At 39.8% G+C, this 24,511-nt stretch overlaps 1 protein-coding gene across 1 annotated transcript; it reads right to left on the minus strand.

Annotated features, from left to right (window-relative positions):
• Positions 1–4,353: 4,353 nt before the first annotated feature.
• rab33a (RAB33A, member RAS oncogene family) lies at positions 4,354–24,027 on the minus strand. Its single transcript, XM_072595085.1, has 2 exons — positions 23,219–24,027; positions 4,354–8,042 (listed from the first exon to the last, which is right to left on the minus strand). The coding sequence occupies exons 1-2, from the start codon at positions 23,471–23,473 to the stop codon at positions 7,602–7,604; spliced, it is 696 nt and encodes a 231-aa protein (XP_072451186.1). The 5' UTR covers positions 23,474–24,027; the 3' UTR covers positions 4,354–7,601.
• Positions 24,028–24,511: the final 484 nt, after the last annotated feature.

Below are 24,511 nucleotides of genomic sequence, written 5' to 3' on the forward strand. Positions count from 1 at the left end.
ATTTACACAACTGTGGATTTTTTGTTTTATTCTTTATGTTTCTTGCCAATTTAATTCCATATTCAATTTTCTAACTCTTTATTACTTTGTTAGTTATCTGCTGCTAGTTTTTAAAGATTTCCAATATTCTTATCAAGCATTAACTTTCACTATTTTATATGCCTTGATTTTTGATTGGATATTCACTTTAACTGCCTTTGTTAGCAACAGATGTTCATCAATTCCATACTATCCTTCTTTTTGACATTTTTGCTTAGTGTTATGAAATATTTTCTTAAATATCTGCTATTGCTCATTCATTAACTTCCTCCTTAGTCTATTTTCCCAGCCAGCTCTTGACAACTCTTTCTTCAGTGCCCTTATTTTAAGTGGACGATACTGGATCGAGATCCAATTTGCTCTTCTTGAATTGAATTTTAAATTCTACCATGTTGTGATTGATAATATTAGAAGATCCTGAACTATGAGAGCTCTTATTAACCCTACATCATTGCATGTTATTAAATCTAAACTACAGGACGACCACTGTATCCACGGACTCGGTTTCCACTGTTTTGGTTTCTTACGGTTTACCGCAGCCTGAACATAGTACATGGACTGGAGGCTGCCGGGAAGGTAAACTTCACATTTAAATGAATGGTTTCAGGTTTCCATGGTAGATCTTGGAATGTATCCCCTGCGGGTATCCCTACTTGAGCCTGTTCTGAGGTGCATTCTGCAATGTATTGCTCTAAGAAACAATCCCTCATGCACTCTACAGATTTGTCTTCCAAGTTAACGCTTCCCAGTTGGTTTATTCAGCCAATATGCCAGTTAAAAGCACCCACTAAAATTGTAGTGCCCTTCTTACACACCTTCATTATTTCCCAATCTATACTTTGTCCTACAGTGCGGTGACTGTTTGGCGACATATGAACAACTTCCACTCAAGTCTTCTTTTCCATGTTATTCCTTATTTCCACTCGAACTGATTCCACATCATTAGCACCTATATCACTACTCACCACTACACTGATGCCTTCCACTTTAACAAAATTAACCAACTCCATTTCCTTTTTCCCTCAGCACACCATCTCAATTATTTTCTCATCTTTCACCCAAGGTTATCTTCAGCTAGGTCATACTGTCTGTCTCTTTACACTCTGTACCTCTTTCCTGATCACTTTCCTCTCTTCCTAACTTCTCACTGGAGTTCAAGTTCCAATTTTTTTATTATTATTCGTTTTTGTTGTCTTTTCCTTCTCTTTAAAGCTGCTTTATCTGCAACTGAATTCTACTTCAAATACTGCACTGTTGCCTGAAATAATTGCTTTTTTTATTCAGAGAAGTCCCCTGCTTTGAAATCTAACTCAACTTTTCGTATGCTCTTACCCTAACTTTGTTTATTTGTTGCAATACACTCATGGATTAATCTCCACTCTCTAGACATGTTTTAAATGATTGAAAATGGCATAACCCCTTAAAAATGTACAGTAAAAGTTCACTATGCAACTCTTAGTTTAGATTTTAGCCAAATTTCTGATATGCCTTATGTGTATTTATGGGTTCAACATCCCATCAATTTTGTTACAATCCAGTTATGGATCATGAACATTTAAAGCTAAATCCATCCACTTTGTTTTAACTAATAGAACTAAGAAACAAAATGTAACCTTAAATTAAAATAAACTTTATTGTATATAAATAAATGTATAGAAATCAAATAGATGATATTATCATCATAGATAGTACTATAAGCAGCACATAGTCAACAGTACCCTGATGGTTGGAGTCATACCTAGCACAAAAGAAAATGTTTATAGTTGGTCAGTTCTCTCGGCTCCAGGGCATCACTGCAAGAGTTCCTCAGGCTAATGTTCTAGACTGAAGCCCATTCATCTGCTTCAACAAAACCTTTCTTCTGTCATAAGGTCAGAAGTGAACATGTTTGTTGATGATTACATTATGTTCAGCATCAGTGGGAAGAAAATAGAACAATAACTTCAAAAAAGAATGAGACAGATACTAGACAGGGAAAACATTATTGAGTTATGACAAAAAGGCAAGAGAATGGGACTAATTTGACACTTTACAAAGAGCTAACCAGAGTTTGTGATTTTTTAAAAGATTTGTAGCTCAGTTGAGTTTAAGGTTGTAAGTTTGCTCACTGAGCTGATTGATTTGTTCTCAGACATTTCTCAGACCATGCTAGGTGACATCATCAGTGAGCGCTTTTTGAAGCACTGGTGTTCTGTCCCACTTTCTATTTATGTGTCTTGGTCTGTTGTGGTTGGTGATATCATTTCCAGTTCTTTTTCTCAGAGGTTGGTAAATGATAAAATAAGAAAAAGAACCAGAAGTGATAACACCCACCTTAACAGACCAAGACACAATAATAGAAAGCCAGACAGAACACCAGCACTTCACAGGAGGCTCACTGATGTTGTTACCTAGCATGGTGATGAAACGTCTGACAACAAACCAACTAGCTCAGCGAGCAAACTTACAACCTGAGCTAGCTAACCAGAGTATAACAGGAAGAATGACTATCTTTTGAGCTATTGCAATCCTTGATTGAATGATTCTACCATTGATAGGCAAAAATTATAACATATTCAGAGATCATGTTGTGTTACTAACTTTGAGAGGAGATGATTACTTAGTGGTTCTTATTGCTAAACTATTAATCTAGTAATCAACATAATGATCTGGATACCTTGCTTCAAATCCCATCATGGCAAATGGAGAAAATTGAATTGAAATAAAAATCTGGAATTAAGAGTTTGATGATGACCATGAAATCATTATTAGAAAGATCCATCTGGTTCACTAATGTTCTTTTGCGAAAGAAATATGTCATCCTTATCTGGTCTGGCCTACATCTGACTCTGAGACCCACAGCAATCTGACTTTTAACCACCCTATGAATGAATAAAAATATACTTGAGCCATTGATCTGGTGACAATCCACTTCTTGGAGTGCTGCAACTCAATGCCCCAGTGAGTGATCAAACAGGTCTGGCTCAATATCGAATTTCTCATTTTAATTGTGAGCAGCTCCAGTGAAAGCCAGACTCTTTTCCACATTATTTTTTTAAAAATGTGATTTAGAACATGGTCAATGTTAGCCCCTAAATTTGTTGCACGGAAATGATTTTGTCTTGGCTCCTTTGTCCTTTGTCAAGCAGCAAAAAGGGTAAGTGCAGCATTGGTTCCTAGTTCAGTCAACTTTCACTGTTCGTGGCAAAATCTTAGTAAAGACAGAGTATACAGTTTGCAGATTTGATTGTACACTCAAGGAAACACAAGGTATTAGAGATACAGTGCAGAAGACACATTAAAGATATATTTGAATAATATCAGTTCTGAGAAACCACATGATAAACAGGATTGTCTTTGATAGAAAAGTGAATGTTATAGGTCATGTTTTCAACATATTGTCTTGCTAACACCAATTGTTACAGTTAACCTGAGAATGCACACTTTTTTAAAAAAGTTTTGTGATTTACACATAAAAGAAGTGAAACTATCATGGTATTCGAACGGATGAAAGACTCAACAAACAATCAAGATATTTTTCAATGTATAATTTCAGTTACATCACACTGTAACGTTTTGCTATAAATTCTGTGCCTTACAATTGTGTCCTCCACAACCACCTGATGAAGGAGCGTCGCTCCGAAAGCTAGTGCTTCCAATTAAACCTGTTGGACTATAACCTGGTGTTGTGTGATTTTTAACGATATTATGGGTTATTTGATCAAAGTATTTAAAATTAGCAAGGAATGGCCCAGGGTATATAAAGCAGACTATTTCCTGTCAATGAGGTCTAGGATTCAACCATATAGATAGAAGATTAAACTCAAGATTTAAAACACATCGTAAGGTGAACTTCTGTCTGAATGTTTGGAAGTAAGTTATTACTTATGCACAGACCATGAAAACATTCAAGGATAGATGAGATAGTAATTTGAAGAGAAAAGCAATACATTGTCGTGCTTTGGTTTCGATATAATTCTAAATAAGTAGACAGGTTATAAATGGGAAATAAGAAACTCAAAGCAGCAAAAACACATGAGAACCATAGTGCCATAACATGCAAATGTTAACATGGGGCAATGTCAAAGATGTAGAAGGTAACTGCAAAGGTTTAGCTATTTAAAACTAAGTCATGCAACTAAGACTGCAGACAGTGTAACATAAGTTTTTTGTTGTAATAAATTGACTCATTGGGTATCTTGGAGGTGGTGGATATTGCAGTTCTGAGGCTGTTTTGTATGACATGTCCAACCACGACTAACTCCTGCACCAAAAATGCTGCTAAACCATTTTTGAATTGATTACACTTTATATTTTATTTTTACTTATCACTTTTTTTCAAGTTAGAAACAAGTTACATTGCATTAAAATACAAGTGAATATGCACAGCTGCCAGAGTGCATATCAGTTATAAAGAATTTACACTAACTACAGTACAATACTTCCTTCACTACAATGGCCTTAATATACTTTAGATTCAGTTCCAATGCCACCATAAATCCATGGAGTTCCGATATGGACAGTCTTACAATTTATTACATCTGCTCAATACATTTCCAGATATGGGTCCAAAAGTACTGAAAATATATTTAATGTACATCAGTAAAAGTAGTTTGCACATATGGGGCAGGGAAGCTAAAGAAAATAATTTCAACTTTGTTACTTTTAATGAATTATATTCCAATGTAGACTTAAGTGTTTTCTTTTCCCCTTATTTTCAGAGATTTAGTTGTTTAATCATGAAACAAATGTAATCTCTGAACTAAAGCAAGAATCATTTGTACTGGATTAAAGTGGTTCACAAAGCAAAACATAGTAAGATTTTCATTGGAATATAATTTTGTTCCTTTTCCCTCTGACACATTGCCAGTTTTCAGTAACAATTTAATTTCTCAAAGCAAATAGGAGAATGTTGCTGAGAGAGTCAAACCTTTTGGTCTTGTACTGACCAAGACTGACACAGAAGAATCCAAACTTGGAAAAAGAACACCAATTTATTCAGCTGAGAAGAGGCTGTTGGTAAATTGGACTATAGTTAGTGTAGACATGCAGTGGGATCTGTTAATTGTCAATATTAGCTAGCTGTTAAAGCTCAGAACAAGTTAAGTAGACTGTGATTCATCAGGGTTTTCCACTGTAGAGTGCACCTGGGATTGGCAGACTCGTCCTCTTTTCTCTGAAACTATGTAAAACCAAATAGATGGTGCTGTCATAGGGCTCTTCTAGGTCAAGCTCTTGCTAACATGTTGATTGCCATCAGAAGTATGTCTTTGATGGAGTGACCACCAAACTCTCACCTCTTGCATATTTCTTGAACATAGATGACCCATTTGCAGTCTGAGAATCTACAGCTGCAAAGAATGTACTTACACTGCTTAATAAACTCTATCCACACTCAAAATTAATATTGAAATGCATCAATCAAATGAGCTCCAAGTCTTCAATATAGTCATTGAGAAATATACCAATAGGTTCCCTAGTACTATCTACAGAAAAATTACATTTGCTTTTCAATGTACAATTCCACGTACAGCAAAATGAACTTTATTTGTGAAAAAGAATCCAGCCTTCTGCTCATTATTGAGAGAAGGCATATCAAAACAATGCTAATGGCTACTCTGATCAAATCACATTGTTGCATTTTGTGCAATATCAGTGCCCATGATGGTTGCCACTTCTGCATCTGAATGGAGTCCATTGACCTTGATTATCCTAAGAGATGAAAGTATCTCAAAAATTTGAACAGGTGAATAATATATCATATTGCCCATTTGCAATAACCACACAAATGGTTTACTCTTCCAACAGAATACTTTCATTAAGCCAAGCAGACGTTTTTTGTCTACCACACAAATTAGAAAAATGATAAGAGTTTCAATGGCAATATAATGCCAGGTATGCAGGCTTTATGGCCCAGTAACCCATGGATCGTATCAAACAACACACTTCTTTGACTGTTTACAGAAGGCAGTATCCTGATTATGCTCAATTAGTTCTGCATTTGCAAACCTCAGAACACTACATCCAAAATGGATGTGATTCTGCTACTGGGCATTGTTAGTTCTGACTGTGCTAAGAACTACACTGAGAAGTGACTTAAGATTGTTATTTGGGTTTATAGTGTGAAGCACTTGCACCAGCTAAGCTGCATATACTAATATGCTTTGTAACCAAAAAGACTTTTTCCATGCATTGCAACTTTGACTCTATGACTGTATGAATCATAAAGGCTAGCAACATCTGTTACATCCATATGGCAACAGCCCAACCAAGCAGGGTCCACCTGCCTGATCTGAGCTTTCTCAGCCACAATTGATAACTATCAGCTCCTGAATAACTCTGAATCAACACCCTCTTCTCATGCTTTATAAATTGGTATGCCCTGTTAAGAATGTTTTATTGTATGTTAGTCAGGATAAATGCGAGATGACAAATTTCAACATTATATCTCTTTTTGCAATATTTAAGTTCAGTGCAACCAAACAATTGAAAATTGACTTCTAAAGGGTTACCAGCAAAGTTTAAAAGAAATGAACTATCCTTCAGTTAATTCTTATTAGATCACAGCTTAAAATCTTATTACCTATTCTGATCACCTTAACTTTGGGTCATATACAGAAAACTAAAAATGGTTTGTGGTCTCTATTCTGATCATAGTTGCTTGATCTGGTTAAAAATGATATTTTTGTTTTACAAATTCAAAATATGAAGCATTTGAAGCTATCCCATCATTTACACAATTCATGGTGGTTTTCTTCAGCAACTTCTACTTTATTCAAAGTTTGTCAAAAATCTATAATGCAACAGGACCAGGTGTCTACCGAATCAGTAGTAAAGGCTTAAACTGAAATGCTGATTCGGACCCAGAGTCTGAAATCCCAGCGAGGACTCCATCAGATACTACCATCATAAGATTTTCACTGATCATACTCCCATAAAATTGTATTTATCCTTTACTGAAAATATTTTGAGATATTTTAACATTTACCCATTCACAAATATTGCCACTAAATATACGCTGAATTTTGGCCTTTCAGAGGAGTGGAAGCTTTCAAAAATCATAATTCTGAGAACAACATGCTCCAAAACTCAAATCATTGGTTACAAAGGAAATACAGAGTTCCTGTAATTCAACAATGTTGTGCACACATCTTGCAGGAGAACAGATTGAAGAATCAGGGATATATTGCAATTGCTTAATATCTGATCTGGATTCACTTGCAACATAGTTTTCTACGGAAAGTGCAAGATTGTGGGAATAGCCCTTTTATTTCATGCACCCGAAACATTAACAACAAAATTGGCATCTCATCGTCTTATTATCTTGTACATTGTTCCATATTTATAAATTTGGCAGTTTGTCAACAGATGGCAACATTTATCTTAAAATTAATTTAGATTGCTGAAAGGGTTACAGAATTATCATAAAAGAATTGTAATTAAGGTTTTTGGTTTTAGGAACCCTAAAAGTTCACTGATTTTTCTCAGACATCGGACACATTGAAGAACAGGCAGTTTTAGCAAACTGACACGGGCACAGTCTCACAAGCTTCAGTCTCACTCAACTCCTCAGCCTAAGTGACTCAACATGGACATGTACTCTTAGCATTAGACTGTACATGAACTTTTCCATCTCTTTTCTCCATCTGTTGAAATGTCAACGTTTTTTGTGTCTTCAGCTTGCATGCCAGAGACATGAAAATGGATTCCACGTGGTCGCTTTCTTTTGGATCCTTTGCTGAGGTCTCAAACAAAAGCATATTGTTGGCATCTGCAAACCGGAGTGCTATGTTGGAAGATACTTGTATCTCGTTAGTGAGATCACATTTGTTTCCGACCAGGACCCTTGGCACACTGGGTGAAACTGAGTGGCTGTTGCATTCTTGAATCCACGCTTTGAGATTTTCAAAGGAGGCCAGTTTTGTTACATCATATACAAAGACCACAGCATGTACGTTTCTGTAGTAATGTTGTACCATACTTTTTCTGAATCGTTCTTGGCCAGCAGTATCCCAGACCTGAATCTGAAAAAGAGAAAGAAATTGTGAATAATTTTCTCTAAATGATCCCCACGTCTAAATTTGAAAGATGTTGCTTATGATGAAACGCGGTCCTAGAGATACCAGCAACCTTCTAATAATCAATCTCAAACCATGTGACTGCTTTTATGCATGACATAATTAAAATATCTGATCTGGATATGAGAATAGCGCAATCACATTTCCTTATTTTCAACTTATTGTTTAGAAGAGAGACCAAATTTAGCACCTCCTGTTGTACCAACAGATAGGGAAAGGAAAGGAAAGTCATATATGTAACATGTTAATGACATCTTCAAAGAACATTAAAAGGCAAAAATATTTGGATGCAGTGGAGTTATAGAGACTACCATGGCAGGAATTTTACACTTAGCAAAGATCAAAAAATGACAAAATTGATATAAAAATGAGAATGAAGCACACAGTGGATCTGACAGCATTGGTGGAGAGAAAATCAAAGCTAACATTTCAGGTCAATGAACATCAGTAAAATTGGAAAATATCAAGTTATGAATAGATTTTAAACAAGTGTTGTGCCAGGGAATGAGATGATCACCCAATTAATTTTAAGTTTCTTTTGGGTGATACAATAAAACTTCAGCGAGGTTAATAGTGTATCTCTCTGCTCTTTGAACATTGCCAAGAAATTACTAACATCATCACAACACAGCAGAGAATAAGAATTGAACCCATCATCTTCCACTGCTGACATAAAGTCACCTCACATGGCTATAAAAGAAGTAATTCTCCTTTTTGTAGATCTTCCCAAAACATATGAAACCCCTAGCCAAGAGGTGAGATGGCCTTTTCTTCAATTCCCATCTTTACACCTTCAAAATCAAGAATTGGGACAAAGAAACCAAAGTCAGAATTCCTTCCCTATTAACATAGACAATTCTCACTAGCAAGGTAGTGTTTCCACAATGTTGTGGCATATACTTCAGAAAAAGTAAGCTGGTTCTAGCATTTCATGTGTTTCAGCCATTCAACTTCAGTAAACACGTCCTCAAATTCCTGGCATTGAATTGAATAGCCTGTCAACTTTCACAGTTTGATTCAAAAACAAAGAATTGTCACTAGGTTGAAACCAGCTGGAATCAGGAATGTAGCACTGGTTGGGAACTGATGTGAAATTCTGTCACAGCATTTTTCTGTATCACCTACGATGTGATTAAAATAAATTCAGGTCACCACTCCCGCAAACATGCCAGCTATTTAAGGATGTCAGACAAGAAAAATACTTTTCTCAACCTCCATATTTTGCAAATTATACTATGGGACATTGGAAAGTAGCCAACAAAAAATTGTACAATTGATGAAGAAGACTAAACCACAGGACTGTACATCTATTAGTTCATACCTAGCTAAGGGCAAAATTAGAAAACATGATACTTCTAAATAAAATTAGTAACCCTTTGGTAATGTGTGAGTTAATTGTAATCTAATTTAAAGAAATTATGAACTTTCAAAACTCATTTAATAAAATTGTTTCATGAGAGGTTTGTTAGAAAGATCTATAGCCAAAACAAATGCAATAGCGTGCATGGAAAGTTGGTTGATTGTTCATGAATGAGTTATGGTAAATGGGAGTTGCTCAGTTTAAAAATGGCACGCCACAAAAATCCAATTTTGTTTGAGGTATCTGTAGAAAATTTAGACTTGATGGCAAAACACAAAAGCGTAAAACTTGCTAAATACACAAAAATGGGAGCTTTGGCAAATAGAGGGGAGTATTAAAAAATACTCCATGAAGTCATAGACTGAATGCATCTGCCATGTTTTCCAAATTTTAGGTGGATCAGTGAAAAGTAATGTGATTTAGGAGAAATACAATGGAATGGTAAAACAAACTCAACTGATAGAATCGAAGATGCAGATGAGCCTTAAAGAGCTCAAATGTACAATTTGGTGGAAAAGGTAATGCAAGGAGTTAAAATCATCAAAAGTCTGAATTAAATTTTGATAGTGAAGACAGTGAAGACATAATGCTGGATTTATCTAAAACATTCACTGAGTCATAGACATACAGCACGGAAACAGACCCTTCAGTCCAACTCATCTAGATTAGATTAGATTCCCTACATTTTGGAAACAAGCTCTTCAGCCCATCAAATCCACACTGACCCTCCGAAGAGTAACCTTTTCTCTACCCTATATTTACCCACAACTAATGCACCTAACACTATGGACAATTTAGCTTGGCCAATTCACCTGACCTACATATCTTGGACTGTGGGGCAAAACCAGAGCACCTGGAGAAAACCCACACAGATACGGGGAAAATGTACAAACACCACACAGACAGCAAGGTGGGAATCGAACCTGGGTCCCCTGGTTCTGTGAGGCAGCAGTACTAACCACTGAGCCACCATGCCACCCCAGACATCATCTGAGCTGACCAGACATCCCAATCTGACCAAGTCCCACTTGCCAGCCTTTGGCCCAAATCCCTCTAAATGTTTCCTATCATGTGCCCATCCAGGTGCCTTTTAAATGTTGTAATTGTACCAGCCTCCACCACTTCCTCTGGCAGATCTCATTCCATACATGCATCACCCTCTACAAAAAAAAAATCACTTCTCAGGTCCTTTTAAAATCTTTCCCCTCTCAGCTTAAACCAATGTCCTTTAGTTTTGGACCATCCCACCCTAGGAAAAAGATCTTGGCTATTCATCTGATCCATATTCCTCATGATTTTATAAACTTATATAAGGTTACCCCTTAGTCTCTGACACTCAGAGGGGAAAGAAGCCCCAGCCTATTGAGCCTCTCCCTATAGCTCAAGCCCTCCAGTCCCAACAACACCCTTGTAAATGTTTTCTGTGCCCTCTCAAGTTTAACAACATCCTTTCTATATAAAACCGACCAAAATTGTATGCAGTATTCTAAAAGTGGCCTCGCCAATGTCTTGTATAGCCACAATATGCTATACTTAGAATAAAATATACAGATTTTGATCTTCGCTAAAGAAAGGAAATTGAAATCATTTAGTACAAGTAGAGATTCAAAAGGTAGGGAAATTTTAGCTATGAGAAAAGACTTAATACTGGGTTTGTTTCCACTACAGCAAAAAAAAAGATTTAACAAAGACATATTTTAAAAGTTGTGATTAGGCCAGTGAAGTGTTGTTATTACTTCTGTTTGAGATATTAATGATGAGAGATCATATTTAAAGTTATACTGTAAAAGTGATCAGGAAAAAGTTATTTTTCCAAATCCAGGGCTGAACACTTCAACTCCCCCTCCCACTCTGCCGAGGACATGCAGGTCTTGGGCCTCCTCCATCACCACTCCATTACCACCCGACGCCTGGAGGAAGAACACCTCATCTTCAGCCTCAGGACCATCCAACCCCAGGGCATCAATGTGGATTTCACCAGTTTCCTCATTTCCCCTCCCCCCACCTTACCCCAGTTCCAACCTTCCAGCTCAGCACCATCCTCATGACCTGTCCCATCTGTCCATCTTCCTTCTCACCTTTCTGGACCACCCTCCCCTCCTACCTACCACCTTTACCCCCACCTCCATCTCCCAATGCACTCTCAGCTACCTTCCCCCCAGACCCAATCCCCACCCCCTGAGGCTCCCACCCTCATTCTTGATGAAGGGCTTTTGTCTGAAATGTCAATTTTCCTGCTCCTCGGATGCTGCCTGACCTGCTGTGCTTTTCCAGCACAACACACTCGACTCTAATCTCCCGCATCTGCAGTCCTCACTTTTGCCTAATAAAATAATTATCTAGGGGCTTGCTTGAAGCAGAAACTACAGCAGCTTTGTGGAACCAAAGAATTTTTTTTTCAGATTACCCTCAAACCTAGGAGTCAGATGCCAAAGTCATCAATGAGATTAATGAAGATTGAACTCTTAGTACGGTCACTGGACATCTTAAATTTAATGCAGTCACTTTATGTATGTATGAGTAGGAGCAATTATTCTTTAGGCCACATGTCCCAAAACTGCTACAAAAAGGACAATTAAGAACTCATTTATATTTCATTTATAAGGTTTGAACTACACAAAAGCTTCAGAATGTTCTTTGTGCATAACCTATTGATAAATTGAAGGTATGTTCAAAGGTATTGATTTAACTAATCACTTAGCTTTTGTTCCAACTCAGTAACTAATGTTTTGTTTACCAAGTTACAAAGTCTCGACTGAAGCTATCACTGTCACCCTGTCCATCTGCTCACCAGGTTATTGAAAACTAGAATTTGCGAATGATCAAGAGACTAGGGAGGTAATCCAAGCTAAAGCAAAATGCCAGCAGTACTCAGTGGATCAGTGTCCAAGTAGATGTCAGTCAATATTTCAAATGTTAAGGTATTTCTTTGGGACTCAGCATCTGTAAAATTTCAATTTATGTCTAAACTATAAATAACATTAGGCCCCAAATCATGTTACCAAGCTGCTGGCTTTTGCTAGAATATTAACTGTCAGATCTAATGTTCCTTGTGCCATGGAAAATAGACCTCGTAAATGGAGGTGGGCAACCAACCAAAAGGTGACATCAGTAGAAGACTACAGGAGTGCATTGGTCTGCTGTGTGACCCATTTACAGCATTCTACTAACAGCAGCTCTGCCAGTCCTGTTCAGTAAATAAGAAGACATCAAAACATCTAAAGTTCTCAGGCGAAATCTAAAGTGTTGGGCTGTTGCTACATATACATAGGCAACATTTATTTTATTCCTTCATGCGCTATGGCCATTGCTGACTAGGCCAGCATTTATCTGCATCCCAAAATGCTGCGAAATGTTGGTAGTATGCTACCTTCTCGAACTGTTACAGTCTTTAGAGTGTAGGCCTACCAACCATGCTATTAGGGAGGGAGCTCTAGGATTTTGACCCAGAGACAGTGAAAGAAGGGCATTGTGTGGTTTAAAGTATTGCATTTTTTCTTTTAAATGCAATATACCATTGACCAGAAACTGAACTGAACTCACCATGTTAAAAAAAAAGCTACAAGAGTAGATCAGAGACTACAAATACTGCAGCAAGTAAGGCACCTGACTTCTCAAACCTTTCCACCCTTTATAGCAGTGTATGGAATACTCCCCACTTGCCTGGATGACTGTAGCTCCAACATTTAAAAAGCTTAACACCATTCAGAACAAGATAGTCCACTTGATTGGCATCACTCCCTTCACCACTGATGCTCAGTAATAGCAGTATGTGCTATCCATAAGATGCACCACAAAAATTCGTGAAGGATCCTTAGACAACAGCTTTCACAACCTTAACTGCTCCCATCTAGTTGCGATGTGAAGGTTCTGGTGATGGATTAGGGTGGACAAAGTCAAAAATCACACGACCCCGAGTTATAGGCTAAAAGGTTTATTTGATACCACAAGCTTTCAGAGTCCCACTCCTTCTTCAGTTAGCTGGTGAGTGTGTGTCATGTGATTTTTGACTTTGACCATCTAGATGAACAAGAGCAGCAGATACATGGGAACACTGAACATTCTCCTAGGGATGAGCAATATATGGATATATATGCAATAAGATATAATAGCAATCCTTACATTCCATGAGGGAATAAAAAATAAATAAATAGGTCGATAAATAGCGCCATCTGATCAGACTATTGTAGAAAGGCTAAGGCATTGATCTGTTGCTATAAACTAGCACTGACACATTTGTGAAGACTCCAAATATTGTTGTTTGCTGCTCCAAGTTTTAAAAATGACTGATTTCACAGCTCAAAAGCCAAGTATATTACAAGTGCACCTTGAAACAATTTCCAAATATGTATTGGCCATTAGTCAATTATCTCAACTTGACAAAAATAGTTCAAGTGGATGGATTTGTAAACTTCAAGTTCTTCTCCTTCTTCACTGATGATTCTTTTTAAAATATTTCACACTGTATAAAATATTTGGGAGATACTGTTGAGATCTGACAGCACTACTGCAGAGTGGAGAGCAGACATGACCAGTTATCAAAAGGCAGTCATTTTAGTCATATACTACACACATACCAAGTAGTGAATAAACAGAAACATTTGTCAAAAGAATTCATGCAACTACTAGCAGAACAATACTCTGACAAACTGACCAAAATCAAGTCCATCCTAGTCCATCATCGAAACCTCAACAAGAAAAAGATTCACCCCCACACAACTGCACACTTCTCTATCCTTTCCCGCCAACATTAGGAAAGCAGCATTTACTAAATGTACAGTGAGACCAGAGGAACCTGTTCATAATTCAAACCTAATAAGGCCCCAGTCTTCGATTAGATTGCACAAACTGAGGAAGGTTTATGTGATGCAGTGGTGGTGCAGCTTTTGAGTCAAAAGGTCCAGGTTCAAGTCCCACCATAACACATGATTAGATTAGATTCCCTATAGTGTGGAAACAGACCCTTCAGCCCAACAAGTCCATACCGACTCTCTGAAGAGTAACCCACCCAGACCCATTTCCCTCTGTCTCATGCAGCTAGAACTGTGAGTAATTTAGCATGGTCAATTCACCTGACTGTGGGAGGAACCTGAGCACCTGGAGGAAACCCACGCAGACATGGGGAGAATGTACAAACTTCACACAGACAGTCACCCAAGGCTGGAATCAAACCTGGGTCCTGGTGCTGTGAGGCATCAGTGCTAACCACTGAGCCACCATGCCACCCCATCTGATTAAAACTATAGATACTCAATGGGGAATCATCTTGTATTAGTTGATGATTATCCAGACTAACTGAAAAGCACCTTTTTTTGTGTTTATTTACAGGGTGAAGGCATTGCTGGCTCGGTTATCCCAGAGGGTAGTCGACATTCAACCACATTGCAGTGATCTGAAGTCACATGTAGTTCAGAACAGGTAAAGATGGCGGTTCCCTTCTTTAAAGGACATCAATAAATCAGATGGGGTTTTCCCCCAATATTCAACAATGGATTCGTCATCATCATGAGACTCTTAGTTCCAGATTTTTATTGATTTCAAATTCCACCATCTGCAATGACGGTATTTGAATGCAGATCTCCAGAACATTACCTGTGACACTGGATTAACATACGAGCAATCACGCCCATACCTCATCCACTTCCTTCCTGCCTCCTACTAAAAAAAACCAACAGGAATGTTATGCTAGGATAAATAACCTCTTACTAACCATCAGCTACATGGTAGGTAGCTACATGGCTGCACCTAGGACATATTGGCTATACCATTAGCCACATTTCTTATTATCTTGAGTAGAATTTGTCTGAAGTGGGTAAATCAGGGCCATTGGTTTCTGCTCCACCAGCACTGCCTCAGACAACAGTTAAACCACATAAACAAGCATAACACTGAGTGATTTTGTTGCTCCTGGTGCTTCTGCATTCAATAACTTTCATCTTGTACATTATCAATATCCCACACTGAGTCCAGAGTAAAACAGAACTCTCACAAGTGCAATATTGAATCTCTCCTTCAGAGTAACCCTGTTCAGTAAATGCAATTAGGTCAATTAACATAAAGCAGTTGCAACTCATCTGCCAGGGCAGCATGTTGGTAGGAGAATAAAGAAATAAATTATATTGAACTTGAAGTAAATATAAATCAATATCCAAAAGAGCAGCAAGATGTTTTAACAATAGCTAGACCTCCACATTAAATAATTGTTTGGCTAGAGGGCACTGTGCAGCTTCACACAGGATTGAAAGGTCTGTATTTAAAACGTAGTTATCCTGCTCAAGTCCACTTACTTTCCTCTTTCTGGAATCTAGTCACACTATACACATAAGCTTTTAGACATTTGCAAAAGTCAAGTCAGAGAGATCTACTGGTGAATTTTCTTCTTGATTCCTCAGACAACTGGATTTCTGCTTAGGGTACTGCAGATACAAATTGGAATTTTACCATGCAATAACAAAACATCTTAACACAAAACCATGCCTCTGGGAAAAAAAATGGGTTATTAAACAAAAACAGATTCACTCACCACAATTATGTAGATTTGGCAAATTCAGCAAAGAAATATGCTGGTGACTAGACTATTGACATTGGCTAATACCTAACTGGTATTATCTTTGAACATCCCTTTCCACCAGCACAATTAATTATTACTTGTCAGTCTGAAACTTTTGCTTAACATATGAGGCAATCATGTTTCAGTAAGAAAAGAGCAAGTTCAACTTATCCAAGTGCTTGGTGATGGAATGCCTTACTGATGTAGCAGCAATACATTCACATCAGCAAGGTTATTGGTTCATTCTTGATCTGCATTGAGTAAATAGCTCCCATGGAAATGGTATGGCTGCTCCAACTCCCTACCATGTAGATGCACTATTTACCTATTGGCAGGGGGGAGCATTAAAGCCAAGTCAAAAGCAAAATAATCTCCACAATGTCATGCTTTCCAAGATAGGTCACTAGATGGTGGTCAGAAACTCAGAATCAGAGATGATAATTTTCTTTTTACGTAGTTTACCAATTGTTTGTCCCATCATGCAGTTGACATTAACTGAGAATCACAACACAAAAATAAAACAGCAAGCTTTCCTATGGTCCGTGAATAGAGTGGAAAGGAAAAAGAAATTTAACCATTCAGCACAAAGTACAGTCTCTTCCCAGAGTTTACACAATTTTGACTTTTAAAGATGTATCAGTTACAGTGAAAATATGACTGGGGAAAAGAGTAATTTGCTATATGAACAGTGCAATGGACAGAACAGAGTACGGTGACAAATAATAATAGATCCAAAAACATAAATTGCTGGAGAGATTTAGCAGGTCTGGCAGCACTGTGGGAAGAAAGCAGAGTTAATATTTCAAGTCCAGTGACTCTTTATCAGAACTGTTAGTAGTTAGGAAAATGTGATATTTGTGCTGAAGTTGAGGTTGGGAGAGTGTGTAGGAGTGAGAGTTAAATGAATAGGTGGAGATGGACTCCAGAGACAGAGAGGTATGGTAGAACAGGTTAAAGAAGATAATTATGGTTAGGAAGCCAGGACAGAAAAAATGCTGAATAAGTTATAATAAGGCCAAAGAATAGGAGAAAAATGGGTGAACTGTACTGAATGCAACCCATATAATATCTCAAACCATATAGAGTCATAGAGATGTACAGCATGGAAACAGACCCTTTGGTCTAACTCGTCCATGCCGACTAGATATCCAACCCAATCTAGTCCCACCTGCCAGCACCCAACCAATATCCCTCCAAACCCTTCCTATTCATGTACCCATCCAAATGCCTTTTAAATGTTGCAATTGTACCAGCCTCCACCACTTCCTCTGGCAGTTCATTCCATACACGTACCTTCCCCTGCGTGAAAAAGTTGCCCCTTAGGTCTCTTTTATAGCTTTCCCCTCTCAGACCTCGGTGTAGGTGAGAATGGGTAACTGTGGTAAAAGCAACCAGTGTCATAACAGTGGGGTGGGTGTGAGGGTGGATAAAAATATGGAAGGAAGAAATCATGCTCTGAAGTTATTGAACTTGACGTTGAGTCCTAGAGGTTGCAAGGTCTACAAGTCAAAAATGAGATGTTCTTCAACCTTGCACTGAGGCTGGCTGGAAGACTGCAACAGGTCTGTGACTGAAATGAGAACATGGTGGTGTGGTAAAGTGACAGGCAACTGGAAGCTCAGGGTCACTTTAGTGGACAGACTGTAGACGTACTACAAAGTGGGGTCACCCACTCTATGTTTCATCTCCCTGACGTAGAGACCACATTGTAACAGTGAATGCAGTAGACTGGATTGACTGAGTACTTTGCCTGCTTCTCCTGAAAGGTGTGTCTGGGACCTTGGATGGTGAGGAGTTAAACAGGCAGTTTTTACGCCTTCTGTGATTGCATGGGAGGGTGCAGTGGGAGTGTGTGGAGATGCTGGGAATGGAGGAGGAGTGTACCAGAATGGCCGGAAGAGAACAGACCCTGCAAAATGCTGACAAAGGAGGGGAGGGAATTGTTTATCTAGTTGTGGCATCCTGTTGGAGTTGATGGAAATGGTGGCTTATAGTGCTTTGCATGTGGAGGCTGGTGGGGTAATAAGTGATAAACAGGAGAACCTTAACATTGTTATGGGAGTGAGGGGAAGGGGTGAGGGCAGAGCTGTGGGAGATGGGTCAAACACAGCTAAGAGACCTGTCTTGACCACAGTAGCAGGGAATCCTCAGTTGAGGAAAAAGGTGGGCCTTTTTGAGGACCCCTGCAAAAGGTGGCATTATCAGACAAGATGCGATGGAGATAGAGAAACTAGGAGAATCGGATGGAGTCCTTACAGGAAGCAGGGTGTGAGAATGTTAAGAGCTCAACCATCTGAGCTCCAGCACCTATCTGCAGGAATTCCTCAGCATAGAATCTTCAGTCCAACCATCTTTAGTTGACATATCAATGATCCCTCCATCATAAGTTCAGCAGTGGGCATGTTTGTTGATGATTGCACACTGTTCAACACCATTCGCAGCCCACACCTCAGGAATATATTTTTTAAAATCTACAGGTACATGTTAAACAAAAGCTGGTAGACCATGTGCTAACAAGGCCTGGTGTGTGTGGTAGCAGACTTGGACATGGGGAGTTCAGATCCTAATACTGTTGAACTTGATATTGAGTCTGGAGGGCTGAGGGTTCCCCAAGCTGAAACTTCGTGGAACACTGCAGCAAGCCTGAGACAGACATGTTGGCCAGGGAACAGGGTGGGGTGTTAAAGTGGCAGTCATCTGGAAGTTCAAGGTCTTTTTTGTGGAATGTAGATGTTCTGTGAAGTGGTCACCCAGTCTACACTTTGTTTCCCCAGTGTAGAGGAGACCACATTGTGAGCAGCGAATACAGTAGACTAGATTGTGAAAAGTGCAGGTAAAATGCTACTTCACCTGGTAGGTATGTTTGGGCCTTTAGATACAGAGGAGGAGGGAGGTAAATGGGCAGGTGTTACACTTTCAGCTGTTGCAAGGAAAGATGCCGTGAGGCTGTCGGGGAGGGGGATGGTGGAGTTTGTTGGGAGTGAAGGAAGAGTGGACCAGGGTGTCCTGGAGGGAACAACCCCTGCAGAAATTCCACAATTCCCTTCTTAAACCTCTTCACTATTGGCCATTCAAGCAGCCAGTGCATTAATTCTTTGGACCATGTCACATTTCAGGAAAAAAAGGGAAGCTTGTTATCATAGATGTGATGAATATCTCACCTAGCCACAGGGTAAAAACAAATGATATCACCTTAGCTAGTTGTCCTTTAATTAGAGTTTACAGTAGAATTTCTCCCCTCCTGCACACACCCATCATTCTTGTACTAATCACCTTGGATGCAGCTGCACATTGGAGCAGGTCATAAGCATCCAAGGATGGCCCAATATCTCAGAACCAATCTGCAGTGCATTGAGTTGGTGGTATGCAGGCTCAATGAACTACTAACTTATAGAAATATCATACTACAGCTTCTTTAGTCACTCAAGTAATCAACCAGAAATGTCCCAAGTAATTTGTGATCTTAGTTTATTTATAAAAGAATACTAATGGAACAATAATTAGCCTCAATTTCCTGAACTTCAGCATTCCCATTTCTGCTCATTATCCAGCAACCCTTGATCAGAGAGCATCAGAAGGAAGGCCAGTTTGGGTATCTCAGGAAGGCTCCTCGCGATCATAACACTAGCACTTGGTGCAAAGCTCTACACATGAATAACAATTACTCGGCTAATGGAACCGTAAGCCAATATCTTTGGAAGAGAAACAGAGCTGACAAGGTGACTGACGAACAGAAAGTGATTGTTGAAAAGCATAGACTAAATGCTGTGGTCAATTATAGATCTGAGGTCTAAGCTAATGCCTCACTCCAACACTTATGAAACAAGCATTGTGGAAATGTAGCTGAGCATGTTCAATTGAAAGATAGCAGGATCCCAACAGAACAAAGCAAAGGAGTCCAAACGGCAGATGAAATTTGGAATGTAGAGTGCGAGGTGATGCATTTCAGCAAAAGCAATTAGTTGGAGTAATCTAGACATAATGCCTGGGCTATAAAGAGTGTTCCAGGACAGTCAGACCCACACATTGAGTTTTAAAGGCAAGGCATTTGAAAAAATTGTTAATAAAGCATATGAGATCTTCATAAATCTTCATAATTATGGACAATGAGTATAAAAGTGGAAAATTATGCAGAATCTTTATAAAGCTCTGGTTAGGCCACAGTGCTGGTCATCACACTTCAAAGGATGTGAGACTCCTCAGGGGTTGAAGAGAATATTCACTAGAATGGATCTGGGCATAAGATAGTTTTAGTTACAAATATCCCTGGCTTGCCTGGATCTTTCAGAAGAACAGGCAGGGAAATTTACTTAGATGGGAAGCAAAATAACAGTTTTCTGAGGACAGGTGAAAGCTTTGTTATTAAGTTCTTAGAAACGCTCAGGCAGTTCTGCGTTTCCAACCTTGATGGTCAGAAATCCTTTCCATATTCATTAGCATGTTATTCCTGTTCATTAAAGCCCCAAAGCGCTGGAATTGTATTCCTGGACACAACTTTATAAGCCAAAAATAGCCAACAAATGAGGCTATAAACCTGATGGTATTTACTCGATGTGAACCAGCTTCCTCAAAGCTCCCATGCTGTAACACTTGGCTCCTTCAAGGAGATTTTTGGTGCAAGCACTTGTGTGAAGTCTCACCATGGTGTATAGCTTCTAAGAGTGCAGTTGGAGCACTCAGGCATACACAATTTAACACATCACAGTGCTAGAGGTGAAAGCAGAAAGACCAGGCGTACTAGCCTGCCCAATCACACAGTCACACTAGCTCTCTCTAGCAAACTTGAGCAAGGCAGGCAAGCATGTCTGAATTCAAAAGGAAGATCAACTTAAAAGGGGCAACAAATTGAGGTATAACATAAAAGAGGGGCAAACAGAAAAAGTTGACACAATGGTGGGACAGTTATGAAGGAATGGAAAGTAATTTAACTTAAATGGCCTGATCATGGGGAATAGCGGGAGCAAACTAGGAGGAAGAGCAAGATGAAGGCAATGAGGACATACAGGAATGGGAGCTGGATAGTTTGGGATAGGTTGGTGGAGTGGGAAGGGAGAAAAGGGCGAGGCTGAGTACTGATATGTGAGTGGGAGCTGGATTAGGGAGAAGGACTGTCCAGGGAGATTATAAATGAGCTGCTATTAATGGGAGGTGTTTGAAGCAGGAAAGACAGGGAAGGGAGAGGAATCAGGAAGGTCATGGAAAGGAATATGGTTAAGGGTACAGAAGTGATTTGAAAGAGGGGTATCGGGGGGGAAGAATAAAAAGAAAAGTTTACAGCTAGCATTCTGTTACCTCATCTTCTCTAAATAAGTAATCATGGCATGGTATTTATCATGTGCATGGAAAACAATGCTAAGATAAAGTGCACAAATATCTTGCACATACCAGTAACTGGAAAGGGGAAAAGAAATCATGGATGGTGGAGGATGCACTTCTCCCAATCCAGGAAGCTGCAGAGTTGTCACAAATGGCAGCAGCCGCCTGATACAGGGACTAAAGGGTAGACTGACCGAGTAAAAAATAAATCACATAGAAAGCAAACATTTCAGCCTGAGTATTTCTTCATAAATGAGGATTTCTGTACCAATTATTGGAATCACTGAACCAGCAGCAGGCTTAACATAGTTAAGAGTGAAAAAACAAAGAAGGCAAAGGACAAAAGAGGTGAAGAGCAATGATAGGAAGATCAGAATGGGGCTGAAGGTGACAGCAATATTTAGCTTCCTGGCCACAAGTTCCTTTCAAATTTCGATTGCGGACGTGTAAGGGATCACCCGACTGTCAGCCCACAAGTTTAATCATGAAGTTACTAATGCTCTATCCAGGAAAGTAATTCAGTTTAACCCTGTTCACCATGGCCCCAGACAGCCTAGCTGCCCAAGCAGTTTATTTTTGCATTCATTGTCATGCTCCCCCCTCCATTAGGTAGAAGGGGCCATCACCAGCCCTCATGTGGCACTCAGTGCTCCCTGGCAGCCAGTCAGATTTCTGAGCAGGAAGCAATTTCACTCCTTTAATGTCCAGCTTTTTGTGATAACAGACAACAATTCCTGCAGATGTGCATTTGCTATATCCAGGAAGCAGTCACAGTATTTACATTCTCTGTAACTCCCAGTTTCCTGGAATGTTCCCTCCCCCAATACTTCAAACACCAACTCCAGGGCTTATTCATAGATGATCAGGCATGTCTCCCGAAAACATAACTGATGATCTGACTGGAAGTCCCTTGAACTAATGGTGAACAGCAATACGATGCTGTCTATGCATTCACTAAGGTCATCAGTGAACAAACAATTGATCTTCTCAAGATATACTCAGGGCTTTTGCCCGAAACGTCAATTTCGCTGCTCGTTGGATGCTGCCTGAACTGCTGTGCTCTTCCAGCACCACTAATCCAGAATCTGGTTTCCAGCATCTGCAGTTATTGTTTTTACCCTGGAGTATTCCAGTCCTTCCTGGACAGAGTCTCCAGAGTAGTGAACGTTTGTAGCATAATGCACAACCAAGCTCAATGATACTGAGAGTTTGGAAAAGGAGGAAATGGAGAACCACCTGACTCCTCAGATGAGGAAAACTGGAATCTGACAGAGATGTTGAGGGAGTCAGGGTAGACCGACCAACAAGAACCATTGTACATTGTTTGTTCCCTTTGCACCAATACATTTCTGTTCAGTTGGATGTGCAATATATGAGAATTGTGTTTTGTGGGTTCCTAGGAAGACCATGCTTGTATCACACAACCTTCATTTGCAAGGAATATTCATCTAGCACAGGGTCAGAGGGGCTACGCTATGCTGTTTAACTCAAAATATAACGGTGTGCCTTACTTACTACTTCCCCAGAGCGTTTCCTCCTCCCAGATCTGAGCTGGGTGCTACTCGAACAGCACCAACTGAGCTGGTGGAAACCTGCAATGTTATGTTCCCATCTAATCTTCTGGAACTGTTAACCATCTCTACATCATCGGCAAGTTGGGAAATGAGTCTTCCTCCCTCATGGGGAGGTTTGAAATGAAGACATGACCATAGAGCGCTAATGGCCCTCATTCTCACAGTGATCTGTGAAGACTGGCATAGTCATGAAAACAAGTTTCACTGGGTTAGACAATATTTCGTCAGTGGAGAAGGGAAATAGAATTATCACAATGGATGTGCATTGGTTGATCATGTGAGAACCGAACATGGACAATGCAGTTATCCTAGCGTTTCTTACCTTGATTGTTTCCCCTTCTATATTCACCGGTTTCTCGCGAAAATCTACTCCAATGGTGGCTTCCGTCTTGTCAGGAAACGTTCCCCCACAAAACCTGAAGGTCAGACATGTCTTGCCAACATTGGAGTCCCCGATTACAATAATTTTAAATATCCGCGCTTGCACAGACAGTTCCAAAGACGAATCGTAATCGGTGGAGACCTTCTTCGACCCGAAGCCCCTGGAGTCGCCATTCGCCGCCAATTGATTTGCCATAGTGGAGCCCGCTTTGTATGACAGAGAAAAGGGAAAGAGAAATCTACACACCAAAACAAAATCTTCTCACGCTCCAAGAGGAATGAAGAGCCCTTGGCTAGCGGTGAAACCACAACCGGCTGTCAGAAAGCCTGAACATCAGACATTAAATATACAACACCCGGGTCAGGGCTGGGGTTGTCAGAATCAGCATCGTCACTGCAGGGCGAAGCTTGTTGTTGTGTTCAGTTTGATTGGGAAGGATCGGGTTGATGATAAACCTGGTGATGTTATGAGGCAGCTCCCCTGGACATTCCCTCTCGCTGTGAGCGCTGTATTTGTGTGTGTGTGTTGTTTGGGGCTGATTAATGGGGCCACGCAGTAATTGATCAGGTGAAATTGACGCAGTGATGGAGGCAGAGCGCTCGCAGCAGGACAAAGCGCTGCTCTCAGCACAGGGCATCCGCCACTTAAAGGGCCGGCGGCGTCACGTCAATATAACGTCTCCTTGTTACATGCAAAGCATCCTAAATTAGTGTTCTTCTTCCGTGCAAATACTGTTTTTATTTACCATAATGTCGTAACTAGTACTGATTCTCTTTCTTCATTTTCCACATCATGGTGGAGTTCCATACTCGTCCTATGGTGGCCCAGCTAGGTTTCTATAAATCGTGAAACTGAACTGCGATTGCCACAGGACCTCATTCCGCTAAAGCGAGGATTATATGTGCTATGTTCATATCTGAGGTCACTATATCGCCCACCAGTTGATTTTCCAGCCCCCCCCCCTTTATTAATCGGGACTTCAAGGTTATTTGTTGGAATTTCAAAAGGTGCCCCACCCCCCCCCCCGATGGGAGCCCAGATCCAGACGAGGGATTAAATAATTTTCTTCCAGCAGCAAGCAGTTTACATTTGAATATCGCGTTGCATATGGACAATTTACCCAAACACCGCAGGGGGGGCGGGGAGGGAAATGTACACAAAGCCAAAGATGGAGGAGAGATTTTGAGGGACCAGAAGCATGTGTAGATGGGATGAATTTTCAGGAGGACGTTA

This window comes from Chiloscyllium punctatum, chromosome 25 (genome assembly GCF_047496795.1).
Source record: "Chiloscyllium punctatum isolate Juve2018m chromosome 25, sChiPun1.3, whole genome shotgun sequence".
Taxonomy (NCBI): Eukaryota; Metazoa; Chordata; class Chondrichthyes; order Orectolobiformes; family Hemiscylliidae; genus Chiloscyllium; species Chiloscyllium punctatum.

What these genes read in the sequence shown, in the direction of transcription:
- rab33a (XM_072595085.1), bottom strand. Translation starts at nt 23,473, where the DNA reads ATGGCAAATCAATTGGCGGCGAATGGCGACTCCAGGGGCTTCGGGTCG. An exon ending in TAGAAGGGGAAACAATCAAG is followed by an intron (nt 8,043 to 23,218) that starts GTAAGAAACGCT and finishes TCTCTTTTTCAG; the next exon opens with ATTCAGGTCTGGGATACTGC.